The sequence below is a fragment of the Hemiscyllium ocellatum genome, chromosome 20, assembly GCF_020745735.1.
Source record: "Hemiscyllium ocellatum isolate sHemOce1 chromosome 20, sHemOce1.pat.X.cur, whole genome shotgun sequence".
In the NCBI taxonomy this organism is placed as follows: domain Eukaryota; kingdom Metazoa; phylum Chordata; class Chondrichthyes; order Orectolobiformes; family Hemiscylliidae; genus Hemiscyllium; species Hemiscyllium ocellatum.
This window is the reverse complement of record NC_083420.1, coordinates 29,861,134-29,888,119: the sequence shown is the minus strand read 5'-3', so window position 1 is coordinate 29,888,119 and position 26,986 is coordinate 29,861,134. Positions and strand designations below refer to the sequence as shown.

At 40.4% G+C, this 26,986-nt stretch overlaps 1 protein-coding gene across 1 annotated transcript in view; it reads right to left on the bottom strand.

Annotated features, from left to right (window-relative positions):
- LOC132825596 (transmembrane protein 114) overlaps positions 1–26,986 on the bottom strand; it is an 89,381-nt gene that overhangs the window by 49,491 nt on the left and 12,904 nt on the right. The window contains exon 3 of the mRNA XM_060840977.1: positions 14,538–14,675. Within this exon, the coding sequence (XP_060696960.1) occupies positions 14,538–14,675 (138 nt within the window). The remainder of the gene's footprint in view (positions 1–14,537; positions 14,676–26,986) is intronic.

Here is a 26,986-nt window from a genome sequence, read left to right as displayed (position 1 = left end):
ACATCTTTGTTATGTCACAAGGGTCAATATGGAAATCGTGATGCATTTGTGTGCTCATCGGGATACAGGGAAGGAACTAAAATTAGGGGCACACATTAAAAGTAAAAAAGTTTCCCATTCATGATGGAGATAGGTAGAATTTCTCCTCAGAGTGTTTGGAATTCTCTCCCCCATTGAGCAGTGGAGGCTGGACCATTAAATATAGTCAAGACTGAGACAGACAGATATTTGATTGACAAAGGTTCAGCAAGGGGCTGGATTAGAGTGGTGCTGGAAAAGCACAGCAGTTCAGGCAGCATCCGAGGAGTGGTAAAATCGATGTTTCGGGCAAAAGCCCTTCATCAAGAATACAGGCAGAGAGCCTGAAGAGTGGAGAGATAAGTGAGAGGAGGGTGGGGGAGGGGAAAAAGTAGCATACAGTACAATAGGTGAGTGGGGGTGGGGATGAAGGTGATAGGTTAGGGAGGAGGGTGGAGTGGTTAGGTGGAAAAAAAGATAGGCAGGTAGGACAAGTCATGGGGCCAGTGCTGAGCTGGAAGTTTGGAACTGGGGTGAGGTGGGGGAAGGGGAATGAGGAAACTGTTGAAGTCTACATTGATGCCCTGGGGTTGAAGTGTTCCAAGGTGGAAGATGAGGCGTTCTTCCTCCAGGCATCTGGTGGTGAAGGAGCGGCGGTGAAGAAGGCCCAGGACCTCAATGTCCTCGGCAGAGTGGGAGGGGGAGTTGAAATGTTGGGCCACAGGGCGGTGTGGTTGATTGGTGCGGGTGTCCCAGAGATGTTCCCTAAGTGCTCTGCTAGGAGGCATCCAGTCTCCCCAGTGTAGAGGAGCAACAGATACAATAAATGATATTGGTGGATGTGCAGGTAAAACTTTGATGGATGTGGAAGGCTGCTTTGGGGCCTTGGATGGAGGTGAGGGAGGAGGTGTGGGTGCAGGTTTTGTAATTCCTGCGGTGGCAGGGGAAGGTGCCAGTATGGGAGGGTAGGTTGTAGGGGGGCGTGGACCTGACCAGGTAGTCACGGAGGGAATGGTCTTTGAGGAAGGCGGAAAGGGGTGGGGAGGGAAATATATCCCTGGTGGTGGGGTCCGTTTGGAGGTGGCGGAAATGTCGGCAGATGATTTGGTTTATGCGAAGGTTGGCAGGGTGGAAGGTGAGCACCAGGGACGTTCTGTCCTTGTTACGGTTGAAGGGGTGGGGTCTAAGCGTGGAGGTGCGGGATGTAGACGAGATGCATTGGAGAGCATCTTTAACCACATGGGAAGGGAAATTGTGATCTCGAAAGAAGGAGGCCATCTGGTGTGTTCTGTGGTGGAACTGGTCCTCCTGGGAGCAGATACGGCAGAGGCAGAGGAATTGGGAATATGGGATGGCTGTTTTGCAGTAGGTAGGGTGGGAAGAGATGTAATCCAGGTAGCTGTGGGAGTCGGTGGGTTGTAAAAAATGTCGGTGTCAAGTCAGTTGTCATTAATGGAGATGGAGAGATCCAGGAAGGGGAGGGAGGTGTCAGAGATGGTCCAGGTAAATTTCCTGTTCCTTGGATGCTGCCTGACCTGCTGTGCTTTAACCAGCAACACATTTTCAGCTCTGATCTCCAGCATCTGCAGACCTCACTTTTTACAGGTAAATTTAAGGTCAGGGTGGAATGTGTTGGTGAAGTTGGTAAATTTCTCAACCTCCTCGCAGGAGCACGAGGTGGCGTCAATGCAGTCATCAATGTAGCTGAGGAAGATGTGGGGCGTGGTGCCGGTGTAATTATGGAAGATGGACTGTTCTATGTAGCCAACAAAGAGACAGGCATAGCTGGGGCCCATACGGGTGCCCATCGCTACCCCTTTGGTCTGGAGGAAGTGGGAGGATTCGAAGGAGAAATTGTTAAGGGTGAGGACCAGTTCGGCCAGACGAATGAGAATGTCGATGGAAGGGTATTGTTGGGGACAGCGGGAGAGGAAGAAACGGAGGGCTTGGAGGCCCTGGTCATGGCGGATGGAGGTGTAGAGGGATTGGATATCCATGGTGAAGATGAGGCGTTGGGGGCCAGGGAAACAGAAGTCTTGGAGGACGTGGGGGGCGTGGTTCTGCAAGTCAGGGAAACATAGAAATATGGAGTTTTGATCACAATCAGTTCCGCTGAAGTGTCTTACTGGATAGTGAAGCAGTCTTGGTGGGCCAAATGGCTTTCTTCCACTCATATTGCTCATGATCTTATTATTGTTTTGGTCCTCAATTGGTTAGAGTGCTTTTAGAATAGGGGTTTTGGTGCAATCACATGTACATTGCAGCTGCCTGATGGAGAACCATAACTTACTGATGCCATCACAGACCTGCTGCTGCATAATACATTCCAGAGGAAAGTGATCCTACTTGCCACCAAAGAGCAACAAGGTAAATTATTAATGGTGAAGATGGCAGTATAACATGCTGTGGCCTCAACTACTCACAGAATGGTTTGCAAATAAGGCAAAGTTTCAGATCAGTTGATCAGTTACGGTACAAGTATCCATTGTTATATTATTTGGACCAGCTGGTAAAGTCAACAAAGCTTCTTTTCCCCTTTCACCTCACAATATCTTACAGCAGAATCTATATTTATCACGCATGTCCATTCTATGGCAGGGAATAGTTTGCTGAAACAAATTATACCTGCACCTCTCATCACACTCACTTCCTAAGAGGTTTCACTACCAAATGATAGTCCATTCAGCAAGGAGAAGACAGAACCAAGCAGTTAACACACTGGCAGATGATTTCATGAATATCTCAGATAACTACAAACAGAATCTTGGTGAGAAAGTTACAAAAATCACAAGATCAGCAGAAATGAGATTCTGAATTTAAAGACAAAGGGGCTGATTCTCGAACTAAGCTTTGAATGGCAAGGCAAAAATCTCTTGAATAAACAGCAAGTGTGATCCGTGCTGCCTTCCAGACTAATCTGATTCATAAATGCAAAATGCAAGCAGAAAGTTGCACACAGGTTCAAACAATGTGTGAATCTTCAAGGGGCAATTGCATTAATGAGGCACTTATGCAGTACATGTTGAGGTGATCTGTAATCTGAAATGCATGCAATGTCCACCTGTGTGGGATACAAATCCTGGACCGCAGGCAATCTTGACCATGTGAGTGGTCATTGCAGATTGAAAATGGTCATCTCTGTAAAGTAAAAATAATGACAGGAGACCTTTAAAGAAGCACCCGTGGGCCCACCACAATCCACAAAGATAATCCAAGATTTCATAAACTGCACAAGGGCATTAAGCAGGTTTCCTCTCACTTAGAATTGTAAGTCTTTCTAACAAGCTCTTAAATGCAATGCTGCCTTTCTTGTGTGGTGCGAGAGATGGTTTGGGGCTGGTGGAAACAAGGTAACAGTAAAGATACAGCGCTCACAATCTTATATATGGATGTGTATTGTGCTGCATTCATTGCAATAAGGTCCCTTTGTCAAAGGTGCAAACAGAGGCATTCCATGGCCTTTTTGTTGGAATCTTCCATGTCCCACTGTCTGGAGGATTATTCTAAACAGTTACTTATGAGTGATGTGAATACTGACTATTCACATTATTAAGGCCTGGTGTGTCCACTGCATTGGTTCTTTGGAACAATGAACAGTGAATCTTCCCACAGCAGGGGTCATTGTCACTGTTGATGTGGCACAACAAAGGTGCAGAGAAATGGAAGATAACTATATGTATCAGGAAGCCCAGAACCAGCAGCAACCTTCAGTAGATGCCAAACAACTTCCACATGAAGAGATCAGAGCTGAAGTTCCCCTCAGAATGCACAGGAAGAACAGGAAGCCCAGAGACTATTGTCCATAATGTCATTCTCTCCAGATGAGTGAGGCACAATGTCAGCAGTTGATGAGGATGTCCTGGGACATTGTCAAAAAACTAGACCATCATCTGGAGTAGAACTGTGATCTGAAGAGGTGAGTGGCCATTAACAAGATAGCTGAACTAAATCTTCATGCAACTGTTTGCTCCCAAGGATTGATGGGCACTTGCGTGGAATCTCCCAATCCTCAACCCACAAATGCATCAATGCTGTTACCGATGCAATTTGTGAAAGATCACCACTCATCATCTCATTCCCTCATAAAGAAGTCAGCACTGCAAGCTAGGCTTTAGTCTTTGCCAACATAGCTGCCCTCTCCCATGTGCAGGTCACTTTGGACTGCACACACATCACACTGACTGTATCATATCATGAATAGAAAATTCCACCCATTATTGTACAGATCACCTGTGACGATCAGAGAAACATTTATGAAGTTCAAGGTATGTTGAGACCTGCCATGATGGCTGTATCCTTGAGAATTCTTAGTTTTCTGTTTCTTTTCTAGGACCAGATGCCTTACAAAGATGGTTACTGGGAAATACTCTCTGCCACCATGGCTGATGACTCCATTGTGAAATCCCTTGATTGAGGCCTACTCTGGATTCAGTGCAGCCCATTCTTTGACCAGAGCAGAGAATATGCCTGCTGAAGGTGGAATTCCACTGGTTGGATCAATCTGAGGACCCAAACCCAATGTATCACATAATCCTAACACTGTGATGATCTCCACAACTGAAGCAGGCAAAGAGAGGATGTGGTGGATTCTGCAAAGTCACTGGATCAAAATCCTAAAATCCCTTCCTACTGTGATAGTGTACCACATAACATGGACTGCTGCTGTTCTAGAAGCTGCCTCACCACCACTTTCTGAAGGATGGGCTGTCTTTATCAGTGACATTTGAAGATCAAACAAAAGTATTATTGGCATCAGCCAAGAGAAATTAAGATTGATTTTTAAAAACTCCTAATATCTAAATAAATAGTTTAAATTGGTGATTATATTACAGGAAAATGGCTCAGATCATAAAATCTAAATGGAATTTGGCTGAATTAAAAGACTAATATCATTAGTTATCATGGAAAATCCTTCCATTTTTTTTTCCATTTGTGATTCTAGATTTAATGGGTTCTGATTAAGGTCATTAACCTGAAATATTTTTTAAAAATTAATTTTGTGGGATGTGGGCATCACTGGCCAGTGGTATGTATTTTCTACATGATGCACTGCAGAAATTCACCAAAGATCCTCAGACAGCACCTTCCAAACCTACAGTGACTTCCATCTAGAAGGACAAGGGCAGCAGTTATATGGGAACATCACCACTTTCAAGTTCCCCAGCAAGCTACTCACCTTCCTGACTTGGAAATACATTACCATTCCTTCACCGTCACTGGGTCAAAATCCTGGAATTCCCTCCCTCACTGCATTCTGGGTCAACTCACAGCAGGTGGACTGCAGCGATTCAAGAAGGCCGCTCATCACCACCTTCTCAAGGACAACTAGGGATGGGCAATAAATGCTGGCCAGCCAGCAATGCCCACCTCCCACAAAATGAGTTTTAAAGAATATTTCAGATCACTGACCGTGATTAGAGCCCAGTGAATCTGGAATGAAACAAATTTCAACACATTGTAAAGAATGTGTTGAAAAGAAAACAGAACAAAAGTACTTACTGAAATATAACACTAGCTCAGCAAAAGGAATTTAAAAAGCTACAAAAAAATGATTTCTCACCCTATGACTAGACCACATGGATTCAAAGCACATTCATAAGTTGTCAATAAAGAGGGTTGTAAACTTGTTAGAATTGCTCTGTCAAAATTACTTGTTGAGTTTCTTATTGAAATACAGATCAATTCTATTTACAAGCCAAGCATTTAATCAAACACATTGTTTTCATGGATGCATATCCCGTGGTGCTATTCATGCATTTGGCATCGATTTACCATTTCATCTAGTGAGAAGTGCTCATCATGTCACAGTTGACAATAGTCAAACTGATCTCTCACATCTTGTTGCGTACATTTGTGGTGCCACACTACCAGAAGGATGGGCAGGCTTTGGAAAGGGAATGGAAAAGCTTTACAAGGATGTTGCCTGGCTTGAAGGGTATGAGCTATGAGGAGAGATTAGACAAACTAGGTTTGTTTCATTTGAACGTTGGGGGCGACCTGATAGAGGTTTTATAGAACAATGAGAGGCATGGATGATCGCAATTTTTTGCCCCAGGGAAGAGATGTCAATTACTAGGAGACATAGGCTTCAATAAAAGGGGGAAAGTCTAAAGGAGATGTAAGAGACATTTTTTTTACATAGTGAGTGGTATGCCTGGAATGCACAGCCAGAGGAACTGGTAGAAGCAGGTATAATGGCAGTGCTTAAGAGGCAACTTGACAGATACATGAATAGGCAGGGAATTCATTCATTCTTTGGCAGTCCCTTACAGAAGAGGACTCTCTTCCACTCTCAGGGTCCATAGATGGCTATACAGACTGATGCAGCCACCGCAGGTTCTGTTACACAGCCAGCAGGCGGTAGTCACAGGAAGGGGTGGGTGGAGTGTTGGTGTGCCAGCGCACTCCTTTCACGGTATTCACCTGGCTTACTCTTTTTCCCAATGGCAAGTCTCAAGGTGCTGAATGCCTTCCCGGATGCTCCTCCTCCACTTTGGACGGTCTTGGGTCAATGATTCCCAGGTGTCTGTGGGAATTTCACACTTCACTAGTGAGGCCTTCAGGGTGTCCCTGAAGCACAATCTCTGTCCACCTGACGTTCACCTGCTGTTTTGAAGCTGGGAACGGAGCATCTGCTTGGGGAGTCTTGTGTCGGTCATGTGGACAATTCACAGCCAATCAAGGGCGGTCAGTGTCTCAATGATGGGGATGTTGGCAGGAAATAGAGAGATATGAACCACGTGGAGGCAAAATGTTTTTAGTTGAGAAAGGTATCATGTGTTGGTGGGCTGGAAGACCTGTTCCTGTGTGGTACTATTCTTTGTTCTCTTTGCTTTTTGTATTTATTGTGACTCTCAGCCATTCTCCTGGCTGCATAAGCTCAGTGACACTCTTGGAAATAAGAAGATGTAAACAGAGATTTAATTGTCTAAAAACTGGAAATGCATATGTATAGAGTTTTAAAGTTATGTTCTCTAAAGATTCTGTGCACTGTTCCAGAACCATGCATTTCTGCAACTACATTTGGTTTCCAATCTGTAATATCCTCTCTGGGTATCATGTACATGCAGGCTATTTCCTGGAGATCTCATGGAGATGTACAGCTGTGACCCACAAAATATTATCAAGTACAGATGTTTGGTGTATATTCCAAATCAACAGCTGATCAGTTCTATGTTTGACTGCCTGGCCTCACTTAAATGCCACTTCCCTATTGGCAATGTCTCTAAAGAAGAGTCAGAGCACCAGCCAATAGACAGAAAGAGATTCTTATGGGAGAAATTCCAAGTCAAGGGAGGCACAACTTTACTTTAGAGGCAGCGAGAGCATTGTTTTACCCCCTGTCCTCACAAAGGGATGTTTTAATTAACCTATAGTGCAGTTCTGAAGAATAGCCCAATCAGATTTGGCACATTAACTTTGTCCACTGATGCTGCCAGACATGCTGAGTTTCTCAGCACTTTGTTTTTACTTCACATTTCTAGTATCCTCCATATTTTTCTTTTCATGGCCTGAAGGGCCTTTTCTGTTCTCAGACTAGTTAATGACCTGCTTCAGTCTCCCCCACTGACAATCCACAACAGCCTCTCTGTGCACTATTTCACAACTTGGACATTGCTGTGTGTAAAGAATGTATTCCACTTTAAAAACTCAATATAATTACATTTCCAGTCTCCATACGATTAAAAAACTGCTCACAGCTTCTCCTGAGGAGAATAAACTTGTCAGTAATTCTTCCATAAAAATTGCTGATGTGGTTTCTTGTTATAAAACTGATTAATGATATTTACAAAGCCTGGAATTCAATCAAATATATGCTTTATAGAACCTTATTCTGTGAAACTACTCATATATTTCTACAGATTTATCTCTCTTTCTGAGATATTATTAAATAATGCATTTAGAGATGTTATTAAACACTTGTGGAGCAGATGGAACTTGAACCTGGGCTCCTCACTCAGATGTAGGAATGCTACCAATATACTAGAAGAGCTCTAATGATCTCTCTTTGAGGATATTTTCCAATCAATCTGTTGAGAGATGTTATTACAAATCTTTAAAACAGATGGGACTTGAATCCAGACTTCCTCGCTCAAAGGTAAAGATACTACCGCTGAGCTACAGATAGTTATGTCTCTCTAACCTGTTTTTTTTTGTAAACCACTAATCCACACCAGTAGTCACCCACGTAGCCATTTACATTATGGAATCACGGAATTCCTACAGCGTGAAAGCAGGCCATTCAGCCCATCAAATCCACACTAACCCTCTGAAAACCCCACCCATCCTGGTAATCCTATATTTCCCATGACTAATTCGCTTGGCCTGCACATCCCTGGACACAATGGGCAATTTAGCATGGCCAATTAACCTAACCTGCACATCTTTGGACTGAGGGAGGAAATTGGAGCACCCAGAGGAAAACCCATGTAGACACAGGGATATTATACAAACTCCACACAGACAGTTGCCCACAAGTGGAATCGAACCCACCTCCCTGGCACAGTAAGGCAGTATCAGTAACCGCTGAGCTACCTTGCTGCCTGGTGCATTTTTTTAAAATGCACAGCCTGTTCAGGACAATGCAAGCCATCAAAACTGAAGTGATGGGGCGGGGAGTGGGCATAGGGCAAGGGGCAGGGACTAAATTAAAATGGAGTTAGAGGGGCAAAAGTACTGTATCCCCTGAAGTTCCCATCTCTGCCTTCTCCAATGATACCCGACTTATTTCCCTTGATGGTCTTTGACTGCATTGGGTTCAATAGATCCCTAATTTACATAACTTTACTACACCTGCTTTTGACGACTGTCTCAGCTGCCTATAAAATGCTGCAGACTGGAAATAATTGGAATTAGGGTAAGTACTTAACCTACTTATTTGTAACCACTGATAACTCTTCATCTGCTTCCACAACTTAACTGAGCACATTAAAACCTTCAATAAGACCACATTTGGCCTTCATTAAAACAGTGTTAATAAGTTACCATTCCATATTGGACTGATACCCGGAATTCCAGCATTAAATTACAAGGAAAAATTACCAATTTCTGACATTTCTCAAGCCAGTTCTGTCATTAAGTGCAATGAAGGCTGATCTTCACCTAACTCCATACACTTTAATGTAACAAAATCTCAGTTTCAAAATTAATAATTGATCTGGGAGTGTTTCCTTGTTTCATTCCTTAAAGATCTGGCTGTAACTATTAAACAACAGTCCTGGTCTTAGTTTCTGCAACTTGTAGATATAGAGTAACTAGAGAGAAACTATCTGTTCCCCTTAATATCTTGGAAAACCTGAATCAAATCAGATTTAAACTTCTGAATTCCAGGGAATTAAACCTTAAATTAGTAATCCATCCTTGTAATGTAATGCTGAAAGTCCCAGTATATCATTCCAGTAAGTTTATACTGCAATCAAACCAAGGGGTATATTATTTCCAAAGTATGCTGCCCAAATGGGCAGCATGGTGGCACAGCAGTTAGCGCTGCTGCCTCACAGCGCCAGAGACCCAGATTCAATTCCCGCCTCAGGCAACTGTCTGTGTGGTGTTTGCACATTCTCTCCGTGTCTGCTCCAGTTTCCTCCAGGTGCTCCGGTTTCCTCCCACAGTCCAAAAATGTGCAGGTTAGGTGAATTGGCCATGCTAAATTGCCCATAGTGTTAGGGTATGGGTGAATAGCTCTTCAAAGAGCCTGCTTCCACACTGTAAGTAATCTAATCTAATCTAAACATGCAACAGTGTATAGTGAACTGAGAGAAATGTTACCTACTCCAGCCTGAAAGGAGTTCACACAGATATGCTCACAGTCTCCATTGATTATTTGTTGTGTTATTGCAAAGCAACACTGATTAAGTAACATGGATTCAGTTCATTTGAAATCTAATCCAGGTTTATTTAAAATCATATGCTACAACTTGCTCTTCCAGGTGATAATGTATGCAGCCTCTTTCTATTCTTGACACTACATGATAGACAATTATGAGGGTTCAGCCTCGTCCTTAGCTCTTTAGCTCAATATTAATGAAGTAGGATGCACTAGTCATCATTAAAGCTACTTAACCTCTTTACGAGGCTTCAGTTCTGCCTGCAACATTCAGTAAATGACCATGTGCAGTTTCTGGGTATAGCAATGACATTGAAGCACAGTTTTTGCTAAAGTTGAGGGAGAAGAAATACTCCCTCTAGACATTAAATTGGTAAGGCTACTTGCTGAGAGACTTCCTCTTCAGGCAGCTAATTCTGTTGTGCTTCATCTCTGTTCATTCTGCCTGTCATGCAACAAGAATGCAAACCGCACCCATGTCTGGGAGTAAGTGATCGGAACTGGATCCTCGAAGATCTTCAAATTGTGCCACAATATTTGTGTAAGCTTCAGTAACTTTAATAAGCAGTAAAAGTCACTGGGCATTTTTATAAGCTCAGCAACAGCTGACAGAAATCAGTTAGCTATTGACCTGAAAGTAGATCATGAACTCTATAAATCACAGTTGCGGAAGCATCCTTGCAGCTGCTGAATGCATGTTCAGTTTTGAGAAGTTAAAAGCATCAGCTGTAATGTTCAGATCAAAAATCAAAACACTGATATCAAATCATGCAGAATTGATGTCATCATCTGCCTGCTCTGCATACTTCCAGTGCACACACACCCTACGCATATTAATGACCAAGCTGGCATCCGGTACAGCTAACAATGGAGTTGTACCATTTTAGACCCAATTTGACATATAGTACCAAATGTATGGGCACTATGCAAATCACCATTGCATTCCATGTTTACTTTGGTCTGTTTTTTCACACAAGAACACAAATAAAAATTAAACAATTTAAGTTTTTATTCAATTTTTAATTTGGTTTTGTATGTCAGTTTGATATCTCCAAATATACAGACATTTTTAAAGTTGAATACATAATGTAAAATATTTCAAAGAGTCAATAATAAATCATTTATAAGTTAATCTCTAATGTTGAGATAAATTATGCATATTCATCAATATTTTTCTTCAAAGGAGTCAGAATAGAATCATGAAAAATATTTGGCCTGACCTTTACACCATACAGTGTATGCGTATTAGAGATCCTCCTTACCACGGCATTAATATCTTGAGCAATCTTGCACATACAGGAACTGACACTGTATTGGTGTAAATTAGCAACATCTATGAATGATTTACACTATACAGAGAGGCCTGGTTTAATTGGACTTAACTAGAACATTCTTCCATCAGGTCCCAGTCCTATGTGTTATGACATCATCCAACATCACTGTTGATACAGTCTAACTACTAGAACATCAGTATTAATCCAAAATACTATGCTCACCACCAAACCATATTAATATCCCTGACCAGCTTGCGGGTGGATCCAGTGCATTCTTGCCACAATTGTAATTTATAGTCCTGTTGGATAGTACTGGTGGTCTTCTTTCTTCTATCCCTTTATCAGTGCTGCCTGAGATCTTTTAGAAATTGTTCACAGATCACATACTGTCTCTGATGCCTTGTATTAATGTTCATTATTCTGGCAGCAGTCGCCTATGCCTTCATTCTGCAGATTTTCTCTAATCCAGTTGCATTTACCTCACCACAGCTTCTTCAATCATTAAATAATACATAGAAAATCAACATTCCTTCTGCAATCCTTTTGTGTCTGTCTTCTCTGCAAGTTTGCCTTCCATAGTACTGAACTCATATAAGCTGCTTCCTCAGTAGCTATGGGTTGGCTGGTGAAAAACTGCTGATCTAAATGGAGAAGCCTCCAATTGAATTTTGAGGGCAAATTTGAACAGCTCTGGATCTCGAGCTGCTATTACGGCACTTAAACCAGTGTCAGGTTTCCTCACTTTAGCCTGGACTATAGCAGTCTGGGATATCTGATGACTTGCTGTACCTGCATATTAACTTTTTGTGATTCATTGTATCAATCTATTGAACACACATGAATCCTGAACTACACGGATTCCTAGTTTCCCAACACCTCCGAGTTAGAATGTTCATATGCAAACTGAAATCTTACTGACATTTTGCTGATCTCTCTGGAAGATCCTCTTCTGGTTAATGTTCCTTCTGCCGCATGCTTTTCTTCTTCATACCCTTTCAGCTTGTTATGTGAAGCTGACAATGACAAAACTCTTGGGCACTGCTTTACTGTTTCAAACCACTTGCTGCATGAAAATATATTTTTAATGTTGTTATTGCTTTTTTTCTTAACTGATTACATTAAATCTGTGCCCTTTTCAATCACCACAAGTAGTCCCTGCGGTAGCAAATTCCATATTTTAACCAATTTCCTTCTGAAAGCCTGACTAGATTTGTAATAGACAGGCAGGAGGCTAAAGGCTGGAAGAACACAGCAAGCCAGGCAGCATCAGGAGGTGGAGAAGTCGACCTTTTGGGTGTAACCCTTCCTCAGGACCTTCTTCGACACTAAATCTATAAACAAGTGGAGATAGCTTCTTCACCCATCAGACACTTTCATTATTTTAAAGGCATCTATTAGGTCATGCCTCAGACTTCTATTTTCTTGAAATGTGCCTCTACCTATTCAATATTTCCTGACAGGTATAACATCTCAGTTCTGTTATCCTTCTCGTTAATGGAGATTCCTATCCTGCTGGTATCATGTCATCTGTGAAATGCAGTTTCTCAGAGTTCAATTATTATAGCAGTTCTGACCTAACTGCAATTTCTTACACCATTGTATTTATAAAAATGAAGTTATACATGTTACATAGAATTTTGTGCAGTCACTCCACGGACAGACGTTGCTCAGAATTTTCTGAAAATGTGTTTTGGCACTAATGTGCAGAATTTATCATAACATTTATACCAGAAGGATTAATTCTTCATTGACTACTACCAAATCTATACTTTCTTGTCCTCTTTTACTAACGATGGCGGTGAATTATCATGATGTGTTGACCATTTAATCTCCACAGGGACCCACAAAAACAGGCATGAACAGTACTGGTGCCATTTTTATGGCATTTTCACTGCTTTTCTGCAAAATGAATGGCAAAAGCGAACAGCTCCACTGTGTTCTGTCAAACTTGAAGTGCAGTGACTTTAATATTGAACGCCCCAGAACCATACTGGAAATGGCCTCAGGTAGTCCCCTGCATTTACTTCATTAAAAATCACACAGCACCAGGTTATAGTCCAACAGGTTTAATTGGAAGCACACCAGCTTTCGGAGCGACGCTCATTCATCAGGCGGTCGCTCCGAAAGCTAGTGTGCTTCCAATAAAACCTGTTGGACTATAACCTGGTGTTGTGTGATTTTTAACTTTGTACACCCCAGTCCAACACCGGCATCTCCAAATCATGCATATATTTAGACAACGTAGATCAGAGCAAACAATCACCCTGCTGAAAAGAGGCAGGCTGCTGATTAACACATTTAAATTGGGCTACTACACATCGTTAGGATCCTGATTTAAAATGTTTCCTTGAGTTTGGAAGTTCAGCAGTGAATTAGTAGTGAGAATTATCACTTGCCCCCAGCTAACACATCCTGCACTCTTTCAGTGGATCAAGAGGAGCAGGAATGTTGGGCTTTTCAAGTAAGTTAGCAGCCTCTGGCAGATTTATTTTTTATCCTTCTGTCGCAAGCTTTTCTTCTTCATACTCTTTCAGCTTATTAGGTGAAGCTGACAAAGACACAGGTCCAAATGTTGGGCACTGCTTTACTGTTTCAAACCACTTGCTGCATGAAAAAAGATAACTTTAACATCACTATTGCATTAAATCTGTGCCCTTGCCCCAGCACCCCCTTTCTTTTGATTATATCATAATTGTAAATTTCCCTCTCCTTTCCAATTGCCAACTTCTTACCTAATCCTAATTATTCACAGGAAATTCCTTACCTTCCCTGTTGCCAAACTCAGTAATAACTCAATTTCCACCTAAATACCTTGACTGAACCTGCCTCTACCACTCTCAGGCAGTGCGACCACTCATTGCATTAACAGGTTTTTCTGCATGTCTCCTTTGCTTCTTCTGTCAATTAAATCTGTGTCCTCTTCAGGATAATGCCATGGGGAAATGACTAAATGACAGTGAAAGCAGTGTCAAAGTTGAAAGGGAATAGTGGTTGAGCAAATCAACAGTTATAAGTGAACGATGGTTAATGTAGCAACAAATGTTGCGCAGTCAGGAATTGGAAAGTGCAGTTTTAAGAGACTTGAAGGTAAATTTTCTCCAGAAAACCACACAGAAGGTTGGAAAAGCTAAAGAATTGTGGGTAATGAGGGTTATTAAGAAGTGGTCAGAATTATCTTCGTCAATGATTGAGACAACAATATTAGTGAGTCCACTGAAGACTGAGGAGCTGAAATAGGTTTAGAGAGGACAAAGCAAGCCGACATGGAGTTTGTAGTCACAGAAGATGAGGAGTTACTCTATACAAAGTCTATTAGAGGATATTTCAGGGACAATTATTGAAAAGGAGGTGGAGAGAACAAGCACAATCAAATGAAACAAAAAAAGGAAACGATAACACAATTCTTAAGTTGGCCTTACCTCCAAATAGGAAAAGAGTTCCAGTCAACAACAGTAACGCATAGGCTCGTGCTAAAATGCTAATAAATCCGGTCATTCCTCCAAAAATCATCAAGATGAGACTGAGTGGAAGTAGAACTACAAATGTTCCATGCATATCTGTAACAATAAAAGAAAACATTTTCCCACCAGGCAAGTATGTTTAAGACATAGAAGATAACTACTTGATCCACTGCATCAACACTGTCCTTTCGAACAGCAGTTAGTCCAACCCCCCTACTCTTTCCCTATGGCACTGCAATTTCTTTCTCCTTTAAGGATTTATTCAATTTCTCCTGAAAGCTGCTGTTGAATGTGGATTCCTGGACTTTTGATTGTTAAGCAAGACAGGCTGAAGTTTCTGAAGCCAACCTACATGTCAGTATTGTTTATCTTTCCCTGTGTCACATATATTTGTGATTTCCTAGGCCAGAATGAAATCATCACCGCCCTCCAGTGCTTTTTTTCTCTTGTGACTTAGCAATGTGGTTGCCACTTCAATAACACCCTTGGACATGCAGAAAATGAGAAACTACTCAGGTCACAGAGTGCACACAACAACTGAACCAGCAAGACTTGAAACAAGAAGAAAGCAAAAAGAAGGAAAATTGTTACTACAATTGAGAAGGCTAGATTAGTCAATGATTTAAAATGATTGAGAAAAAAGGAATGGATGATGAAAAAATGTTGAATACAATAGTGAGAACAGAAACATGAAAGGTAGTGATTTCAGATCAAAAATAAAACCCAGAATCGCAGCATTATTGCAGTGCAAATTGAATCTATTCAGTTCAAGGTGTCTGCACCAATCTCTAACTCAGCACCATTCTCCTGCCTTTTCCCTGCACCCTCTATTTAAATTATCATACACTGCCCTCTTGCATGGCTCAATTGAACCTGCCTCCACCTCACTTCCAAGCAGTGCGTTCCAGACATGAACTAAAACAGAAATTGCTTGACAAATTCAGGTCTGACAATACCTGTGGAGGGAAAGCAGAGTTAACATTTCAAGTCTGGTGTCATTTCTTCAAATAGGAACTGCTCACTCTGTGAAAAAAATGTCATCTCACATTTACTTCTTTTGCAAAATACTTTAAACCTGTGCTCACTGGTTCACAATTCATATATAAATGGGAAAGTTGCTGTCACTATGATTAAAGTTAATCTGCTCAAGAATATCGTACATAATAGGTTTCAACTAGGATAAGACCTACTGCCCATTAAGGTTTCTTGTTCAACTACATCTGCTGGAAGGCTGTTCCAATCTTAGTTAAAAAATAGTCTTTCTATATTACTGCTTTCTTTTGATGTCTTTAATTTGTAAATACAATCCCTTGTAGATGTTTACACTTGGCAGAGAAAAGAGATGTTTTGTTGATAGCTTGGGTTAGAATCAAACCTAAATCCCAGAGATGAAAGGATGGATCAGAATTTCTTCAAAGTAGCTTACCTCATTACTGTACCTTTGTTGCCATTGTTCTCTACAGGAATTACAACAATGATGTATTTAGTGGAATGGCAGCTTGACTGACTTAGAAACTCCTGTTCAACCTTTACAACGATAATCTAGGTTGAACTTTGGGCCTGCAGACTGCAAAGTAGAAACAGTGCGCAGCTCTTTTATTTCAGTTTCAAATAACATCACTGTAATACTTCCCTGTCATTTGTAGTGAATTTTGAGTAAGCAACCACCATCTTTACCTCATCAGTTTCAGGAGTTAGGCAAGGTGAATGTTTAATGTCTACTCCCAGTTACTCTGATACAAATTGAATGCTTGTTGGGCCACTTCAGAAGGAAGATAAGAGGTAACTGCATTGTTGTGGCACTGAATTCACATTTGGCCCAGATCAGACAAAAACAGTGCACATCCTTCCCTAGTGAAAATTAAATAATCAGGTTCTTATGGCAATCTGATAGCTTAATGGCTGTGCTTTTACTGACACCAGCTTATAAGCGTTCACTTTGTTTTTAAGCTGAATGCAATTCTGAAACCACCACCATTAATTTGTGTTTGATATGTTTTTAAAATTTTTTTTGTTTGAAATTTTGGATGCTCAAGTTTCAAATCGGCATTATACATAGCCGAAGTAATTTAATTGCAACTATACTATCTTGTTGAGATCAGAAGACCATTGAAACAGAAACAAGGCATTTGGTCTCATTTAATTAGATCATGGCTGAAAAAAATTACATTTACATACTTTTAATCCTCATCCCTTGTTACTGTTGCAAATATCCTTTAGACAAGTGCTGCAGTCCTCTTCTGAATTAATTAAAAACAGTGTTTAAGAGTAAGGTATAGATGGGTTCAGGGTGGGGTTTTGGGGAGGTGTAATAATGGGTACCAAACTCAGAATATATTCTGACATATTGAAATACCAAAATGGGTCAGTAGTTTAATGGATAGAAATCCTACATCTGAGTTAGAAGCTCCAAGTTCAACTCCCACTCAAGGTCGTGCTAGCCATGAGAGGTGTGGTCATGCTGCAATTTAACAATCTGTTAATTAGCCTGCTTATTCTTCATGAAAATTTCAACCCTTGAAACTGCTGCTATTCTGCAAGCTCAAGGAAGTAGAACCTCTGTCTGTATACCCTGTTGTGAAGGAACTGTCTCTGAACTCCCCCTCCTGCAGTTTGCCTTGCTTCTCCCCTCACTGCAAAAACCTACTCCACAGCATGTTGCTGCTACAGATTATCCTACATTTAATTTAATTCTCCAACTATGGCCCACATGACATCACTCATACTAACCTTGAGTTTCAATATATTCAAAATGATCAAAATTGTGTTTCAACACAAGATCTTTCAACACTCATTTTCACCAATTACAACAGTCCAAATCTAAATGCTCTTTACTATTAAACTCTTTTCAAGGCATCAGCAGCAAGTTTGAAGTCTGTGAGGAGTTAAATTCATCCAGAGCTCTCACATTCTAAAGCCATAACCTACACCTTATTGACCATGATAGTTCAACAATGTGGCTTATCACAAGCTTTGTAAGGGAATTTGAGATGGGCATTAAATACTGATCTTGACAGCAAGGCTCACATCCCATGAATCTCTTTCAAGTTGATCATAAAGTGTGAAAACTGTCATTTAATTTCAATGGGTTTCTGATTTAGCTTTTTCCCTTGGCATTATGCTGCTGACCCAGATGCCAAACTAATTTTACTGCCTGACAAGGGACCAGTGGTTTTTCTCTGTGTACATTTAAGCGAAAGGAGGATTTTTTAAAACCATAATCTTCTTGTAAAGTCAAAAGCTCAAGTGTTCCTGCCCTTTAATTCCAGGAGGGTCTGTATTGTTTACTATCTTTGTGGTACTTTCAAAAGCACTTTATAGATAAAATGTACTTGCAAAACTGTGAAAAATGAGAAGCAGTAGAGATCCAAACAGACTAAGGAGTCCAGGTTTCTGGACATTAAAATATCATGGACAGGTACAAAATTAATCAAAAAACTCCCTTATATTTGGACGATAGATTAAAAGGGGTCATAAAGCACTGGTTAGACTGATGTTCTGCCTTCAGTTCTGTTTACCTACATAAAAGGTAAAGTTACCAAAGCCCTGCCAGACAATGAAACTGCTCTCTCATTAGAGCAAGAGACAAGTGGACTTGGTTTAACCTGAGAGTCACCATGACTCAGGTGAGGTGGGAGGGTGAGAAGTAGAATTCTTCACCATAATGTTAGCCTGTGTTGGTGCCACTTTACATTGTAAACCAACTGTCCAGCCAAATGAGCTAACACCAAAGTCTGCATAGATCACACATGCAAAACAGATCCAGGTGGCTGAAGAGCAGGAAGTTATGAACATTCATTAGAAGAGTACTGTTAGAGTGAGGCATCTCAGGGCTCAATGCTGGAAAGGTGACTCTTTCTAAATTTCATAAAAGATCTAAATTTAGAAATTCAGAGCAAATAATCAGACTTGCAAATGATACTAAATTGGAAAGATCTGTCGAACTGGAAACCACTCAGAGAACTGAATTACAACACACAAATCTAAAGAATAATGTCAGATGATCTTTAACATGGACAAGTGTAAAGTACTATGTGAGACTGTTTCATGTTAAATGAGAGTGTGAATGTTAGTGATGGAAAATAGAAGAGCTAATTATTTTTGGTATTCATCAGATAATTCCAGATCAGATGTAGCGTGAGTCAGATGTAGAATGTAATTGCCCTCACTTAGCTTTGCCAGTTTTATTTTCATTGATGTGTTCATTAAAATCCAGTTTGCGTCATTTATCAAAAGTGAATTAGAATTGTGGGAAGTAATGTACTGTTTATCCACAGCTAATAAAAACTGGGTCAAGGTGGTTCAGTTCCTAAAAAAACATTGTTTTCACCACTGATTTCTAGTTAGCTGATTTCCTAAATTTGAAAGTATAGTCACCTTCTTTTAATTATCTGTTACCACAGGTTTACTATTCAAGATTATTGATTGGAATCTCATATTACATTAGTTCCTTCAGACACTTTCTTTATAGCTCCATTAACATTGGAATGAGGTCAGTCAGGTGGCTGTTGTAGAATATGAGTTCCCTGACTGGGGCTGTTAATATGGCCCAATCAGGGAGTCCTGGTTGACAGATATAAACAAGAGTATCAGGCATTCTGCTCCCTAGGACGCAGCTTTCTGCTAATTGGACTAGTGTGTACTTTGCATGCGTAAATAAAGGGTGCTTGGTGATGGGATACTAGTCTTCGTGGTGTTGCATTATGAAGTAAAATCACATTAGGTTATGTAGTTTGTTCTCATAGTCCAGATGTAGAACTTACTTCATTCCTTCAAGTGATTGTTTTAGAATGACTTAAAAGGTGTTCGAACTTTGTCAAAGCTGGTTTGCAATATTAATGGCAATTGTACAGACCATGACCTTCAAATTCAGAGGGCACCAAAGAGATATATGTCACTTGTCGATTGTTACAATTGGAAATCCAGGAGAAAAAACTGATTTTGACATTTCAAACTTCTGATACTTAAATGCCAGTTTTTGAAGTTTCCTTTATATTCCCCTCTGCCCTTTCAAATGCATCAATGTCTCAGATATTATTCTAAGTACAGTATTATTGTTCTTTACAGCCATCTATCATATTACTAATAACTACTTATGAGGCAATATTAGACATGGGACAATCACAGGTTGCACTGAAATTCAACGTTCAGCTGAAAGACAAAGTAAATACCTTCGGTTCTTGTTCCACAATCATCTTGAATCACAAAATTATTTAGCATTAGCATAGCAGAGGAGACTTTAATTACTTGGACACAAGGAACAGTGTGAATTTCAATCACTTCTCTGTGATCAACATACGGTTGAATACATATCATTTTCCATAAATAAAAATATTACATTCCCAAAGCAATCAGTTTACTACATTTTCATTATAAGATTAATTTAAATTTGATGTCAATTAATGTTATTCAGTTTAGCATTTACTTGCAATATGAACTTCTCAATTACTTGTAAAGGTCAATCTTTGTTTATAACCAACCGTCAAGTGATTTCTGCATCATTGAGGCACAGTAGTCATCATCCCAGTCATGTATACGTTACTGTTCTGGGTCAGTCAAGTTCCTATCATTTAGTGAGTTGTCACTCCCATTCAAACAATAGTCTATAGTTTTGCTGTCAAGATGGATACGCAGAATTGGGAAACTCCTGGTTCATCACACATATCTCAAGAAAAGAATTTGTCTCGTGATGTGACCTTTGCTCCTAGAAGTGCAGGTGTGGGATCCTTTGTAAATGGGGATGGGACTTCTGGATCCAGGGCCACTTTACCATTTTTAAAGATCCCTGGAGTCTCCATGAATCCGTAAGAACTAGGCCAGTGGAGGGAACTCTACAAAGCAGTATACTACCAATCGGATCTCACATGCAGCACAAACACACCAGAAATGCACAGGTGTCTTGCCTGAAATTTGCCATCCATAGTTTTATTAGTAAGTACATTGTTGGTAAGCTGATGATAATTTTTCAATAAACTGTCAGCTGCATGTGAAACCTTATAAGGTGACATGGGGTCCATAAATCTTTGTCTATTATTTTTCAATAATGTCTATCAGAGAAAACGTGCTAGGAAAACTACTGAACCTAGTATGAAGAAAATGTGCTTATAGCTATCAATAAAAAGTTCTTGCAGGTGGTTCCATGGACTCCAGTGGCAGCACCTTGAGAGTTTACAAAGAGTTAAACCCAAACACAAAGCAAAATATGATGGCAGTCGTGGTGCCGGCAAAAAAGGTGAAAAGAAACATTCAAAGCAGCAACTAAAGTGAATCATATGCCTAGAAGACACAGCAAACATTTTCCAAGATTCACCAATGAGTAGTGGGACAGTCACAGTCACAGATGCAGAAGCAGGATGGAAGCCAACCTACCACCATCACAGGAAATCAGGAAACATACCAAGCCCAGGAATGAGAGGACTGGGAAAGATTTACCAGGAACAAAGCTGATTCAGAATTACATAAGAAAAACCAGAAGACCACAATGACATATTACTTTCAGCAATGGAAATGATCATTAATGAGAGTACGGCACTATACGACAAGGCATTACAGACATTCGATGCTAATCTTAGTTTGAAAATGATTAATTTTTGAATTATTGAAGTAACAAATGCCAAAAAGATTGGGGAAAGCATGGATCTGGTAATCAATGGACTTTATAAACAGGCACATGAATGTTGATGGCAGAACTGAGTCACAACTAGATTGCGTTGATGTGGCAAATGAGACATGTTGTCAGATCATTTATTTGTCAGAGAAGATTTAATATTAGAAAATACAATCCAGATTGTTAGCTAACTGGAACTTTGAAGGTTTAACCGCGTTTTAGTTTGTGAGGAAACAGATGGGCAATGGATAAAATTGAGCAAGGTGATTCAGTTTGTAGGCCGCAAAAAAGAAAACAAGATACACAAATGAGAGGAATATCCAGCACTAGAGCATAGTGCCACAACTGTGAGAAAAATGGTCATGACATAGTCATAGAGTCATAAAGGTGTACAGCATGGAAACAGACCCTTCAGTCCAACTCATCCATCCCGACCGGATATCCCAACCCAATCTAGTCCCACCTGCCAGCACCTGCCCTATATCCCTCCAAACCCTTCCTATTCATATACCCATCCAGATGTCTTTTTAATGTTGCAATTTTTCCAGCCTCCACCACTTCCTCTGGCAGCTCATTCCACACACATATCACCCTCTGTGTGAAAAAGTTGCCCTTTAGGTCTGTTTTACATCTTTCCCCTCTCACCCTAAACCTATGCCCTCTATTCTGGACTCCCCGACCCCAGGGAAGAAACTTTGTCTATTTACCCTAATTATGTCCTTAATGATTTTATAAACTTCTATAAAGTCATCCCTCAGCCTCTGACCCTCCAAGGAAAACAGCCCCAGTCTATTCAACCTTTCCCTATAGCTCAAATCCTCCAACCCTGGCAACATCCTTTTAAATCTTTTCTGAACCCTTTCAAGTTCCACAACATCCTTCTGATAGGAAGGAGACCAGAATTGCATGCAATATTCCAAAAGTGGCCTAACCAATGTCCTGTACAGTCGCAACATGACCTCCCAAATCCTGTACTCAATACTGTAACCAATAAAGAAAAGTATACCAAATGCCTTCTTCACTATCCTAGCTACCTGCGACTCCATTTTCAAGGAGCTATAAACCTGCATTCGAAGGTCTCTTTGTTCAGCAACACTCTCTAGGACCTTACCATTAAGTGTATAAGTCCTGCTAAGATTTGCTTTCCCAAAATGCAGCACCTCGCATTTATCTAAATTAAACTCCATCTGCCATTTCTCAGCCCATTCACCCAGCTGATCAAGATGCTGTTTTAAACTGAAGTAACCTTCTTTGCTGACCACTACACCTCCAATTTTGGTGTCATCAGCAAGCTTACTAACTATACCTCTTATGCTCATATCCAAATCATTTATGTAAATGACAAAAAGTAGTGGCACTCTACTGGTCACAGGCCTCTAGTCTGAAAAACAACCATCTACCACCACCCTTTGAGCCAGTTCTGTATCCAAATGGCTAGTTCTCCCTGTATTCTATGAGATCTGACCTTGCTAACCAGTCTCCCCTGGGAAACCTTGTCGAATGCCTTACTGAAGTCCATATAGATCACGTCCGCTGCTCTGGCCTCATCAATCCTCTTTGTTACTTCTTTAAAAAACTCAATCAAGTTTGTGAGACATGATTTATCTCGCACAAAGTCATGTTGACTATCCTTAATCAGTCCTTGCTTGTACATGTACATCCTGTCTCTCAAGATTCCCTTCAACAATTGTCCCACCACCGATGTCAGGCTCACTGATCTATAGTTCCCTGGCTTGTCCTTAACATCCGTTTTAAACAGTGTCATCACGTTAGCCAATCTCCAGTCTTCTGGCACCTCACCTGTGACTATCAATGATACAAATATCTCAATAAGAGGCCTAGCAATCCCTTTCCTAGCTTCCCATAGAGTCTTGGGATACACCTGATCAGGTCCTGGGGATTTATTCACTTTTATGTGTTTCAAGACATCCAGCACTTCCTCCTCTATAATATGGACATTTTTCAAGATGTCACCATCTATTTCTCTACATTCTATATCTTCCATGTCCTTTTCCACAGTAAACTCTGATGCAAAACACTCATTTAGTATCTCCCCACCTCCTGTGGCTCCACACAAAGGCTGATTTGCTGATTTGTGAGGGGCCCTATTCTCTCCCAAGTTACCCTTTTGTCCTTAATGTATTTGTAAAAACCTTTCAGATTCTCCTTACTCTATTTCCCAAAGCTATCTCAAGTCCCCTTTTTGCCCCCCTTTTGCCCTTTTGATTTTCCTCTTAAACATACTCCTACTGCCTTTATACTCTTCTAAGGATTCATTCGATCAATCTTTTCCATACCTGACATATGAGTCCTTCTTTTTCTCATCCAAACCCTCAATTTCTTTAGTCATCCAGCATTCCCTACACCTACCAGCCTTTCCTTTCACCCTAACAGGAGTATACTATCTCTGAACTCTCGTTATCTCAGTTCTGAAGGCTTCCCTTTTTCCAGCTGTCCCTTTACCTTGAATATCTGCCCCCAATCAGGTTTGAAAGTTCTTGCCCAATACCATCAAAATTAGCCTTCATCCAATTTAGAACTTCAACTTTTAGATCTGGTCTATCCTTTTCCAGCACTATTTTAAAACTAATACAATTATGGTCACTGGCCTGAAAATGCTCCCTTACTGACAACTCAGTCACCTGCTCTGCCTTATTTCCTAAGAGTAGGTCAGATTTTGCACCTTCTCTAGTAGTCACATTCACATATATAATCAGAAAATTTTCTTGTGCACACTTAACTGCAGATTTAAGGAACAAACAAGATTTAAAGAACAGACAACACAGAAACGAAGGGGAAAATACATCAAGCAGCAGCAGATTCAAGATATGGAAAGTTCATAAGATCAGCAAAAAAATCTTTTGGGGCAAAATTGATAACAATCACTGAAGTGTCAATTGGGAAAATTCAATGGAGGAGCTGTTTATTTCAATATGGTCAATAGAAACAGATTAAATTCTGGCTATCCTCATGAAGATGCAAGGAGATTACAAGTTTCTGGGGGATCATTTTTGAAAGTAAAATGCCAGCTTGCTGCAAAGCTCAGGTATAAAGGAAGCAAAATCTTTTTATGTCACTCAGAAGCAAATATGTTCACTGCTAAGCAGAGAGCCATCTTTGAGACTGGGACTAATCTATGTGCTTCAAGAGATTACAGATACAGATCAAGCAAATTAAACATCAATTGAGTTCCCAGGATTGTTCTCAAGTTTGGGAAATTAAAGACAAAGCATCACAATACTATAAGGGATGACATTAAACCATTCTACTTACACATATTGACAGCAGCCTCATCCACTCTTGGACAATGTTAAAGGGAATAGAACATATGCCATGATGAGGAATAATTTCACCAGTTGTTAGGCCAACAAACTGGTGTTCACGTCTGGTGACAGTCAAAAAGCAAAGGTTCAAAAATAATCTGTGTGAACTTAACTCAAGACAACTAAAGCTATGGAACATGAGATTCAACCAATGACTTCAGTCACTGAAAGTCTAGCAAAACAAATCAAGAGTACTATATTCACTTGGATGTTAATAGTATAATTTGTCAATTACTTCTTGATGAAGACTCCAGAAAATTAACCATATTCACAACAGCCTTTGGACATGATTGTCTTAAAAGATTCCCGTGGGAATCATTCCAAAAATGATTCAGATTACAATGTCCAATACCTTGAGAGGCATTAATGGGTAAACGGACAACATGCTAAAACATAAAAAACATGTTCAGTGAGTTCGGACAATGTTCTTGAACTTTTCTGAAGAATTTCAAGTCAAAGACCTCTTCATATTACTAATTTCTCATTGAAGGTGTCAAACAAGAGCTGCTGGTCAGGTATTGATTACTCAGTATAGGAAACAATTGTGAACTACATCCCTTGTCCCATCAACAGCCATGAAAAAAGTAAACTGTCTACACAAGATTACATGGTAGACGTGCAGAAGGCTGGATGAACATAGCAAGCTAGGCAGCATCAGGAGGTGAAGAAGTCGACATTTCGGGTTACACCTCCTGATGCTGCCTGGTTTGCTGTAATCTTCCAGCCTCTTGCTTGACTACCTTGGATTCCAGCATCTGCAATTTTTTTTGTCTCTACACAAGATTACATGACAGACAGTAACGATTCAAGAGAATTTATTCAACACATGGCATTCCAGACATTGTGGCATCAATATATGGTCCACAATTTCCAAATGAGCAGTTTAAGAGAGTCACGTGAGACTACAAATTCATTCATGTTACTAGTGCACATCACTGTCCTCAACAAAATAGAGAAGTTGAGGAAGAAGTGCAAGTAATAATGCATGACTGAGAAAGAACAAAGTTTTAAATCTTGCATTTAGTTGTTTGGTATTCTTCAAAGTTGGTGTCACACAGATTCTTGAACTATTAAGTTACCGATCTTCACCATTATAGAATGGGTTATCACAGTAGGTGACCTATCACTGTGATATGGGCTTTTGCCTCCAACAGGGTATTTGTACCTAATGAGGCAAAATGTATGCTTGCTCACATAATGTGAGAACTATTCATGGATACTGTAAGTACTGAAATTGAATGGATGTTTATAACAGCTCCCAGTTTAAATGTAACTTCCCATTATAGGCACGTCAGTACCTGTGCGAATATGAAGTGATTCAAACACAAACACTAGCACACTTCCATCAGCATGTCATGCATCAAGTGGCTCCACTTATGATGGAGACCAAAGCATTTATACCCTCAGATAACATGTTGTCATAGGGTGATTATATCTTGAGCATGTCTTTTACAGGTATGGTGCATGCTAGCTGTGAAGTGTAATACAACAGTCAGTTGTTGACAGGCAGGAGATTGAGAACACAACTCCTATCTCTGTCTCACAAATAATAGCCTGACATCACCGAAAATACCTACAACAAAACGAAACCAGTTTTAACAACAACAATGCTGAAAATTAGTTGCTGGAAAAGCACAGCAGGTCAGGCAGCATCCAAGAAGCAGGAGAATCAACGTTTTGGGCATGAGCCCTTCTTCAGGAATTGTAGAGGGAGGAAGAGAGCTTCTTCAAGGAAGGCATCCTTGCAAGAGGATTCACAATAGGTTAAAATCTTCTAGGAGACAGTGAGGACTGCAGATGCTGGAGATCAGAGCTGAAAATGTGTTGCTGGAAAAGCGCAGCAGGTCAGGCAGCATCCAAGAAGCAGGAGACATAGCAGCATCCAAGGAGCAGGAGCAGCATCCTGCTCCTTGGATGCTGCCTGAGCTGCTGCGCTTTTCCAGCAACACATTTTCAGCTCTGATCTCCAGCATCTGCAGTCCTCACTTTCTCCTTAACAACAACAATACTTGGAAGGCAATGTTCTGAATCATCATTTTGAAGTATGCACCTTTTACAAGTTTTACTGGAGTTCCTTCAGGAAGAGGGGCAACAGTACAACCAGATTTGAAACTTTAAATGAAGGTACAGAGCACAACAATTATTGGTACAGAATAGAGGTGAGAGATCAACAAAGAGAAGAAATGATCATAAAAAACACCACAACTGAGATCATATATAATCAGAATAGATCATGGGATCATAAGGAGAAATTATGTTATGAAAATGATAAACATGAACTATTGATATTCAGCTTCCATTATCAGATTTAAATCCTGGAGACATTCATACGCTTAAAGTGACTGTAATGAAAGGGCAAATAAGGGCCTAAAATGTCTCTTATGATTATCTGATCACAGACTGAAGTATGTTTTAAGAAACCAGTGAGAGGTATACAAATAAAATAACTGCAGATGCTGGAGATCTGAAACATACAA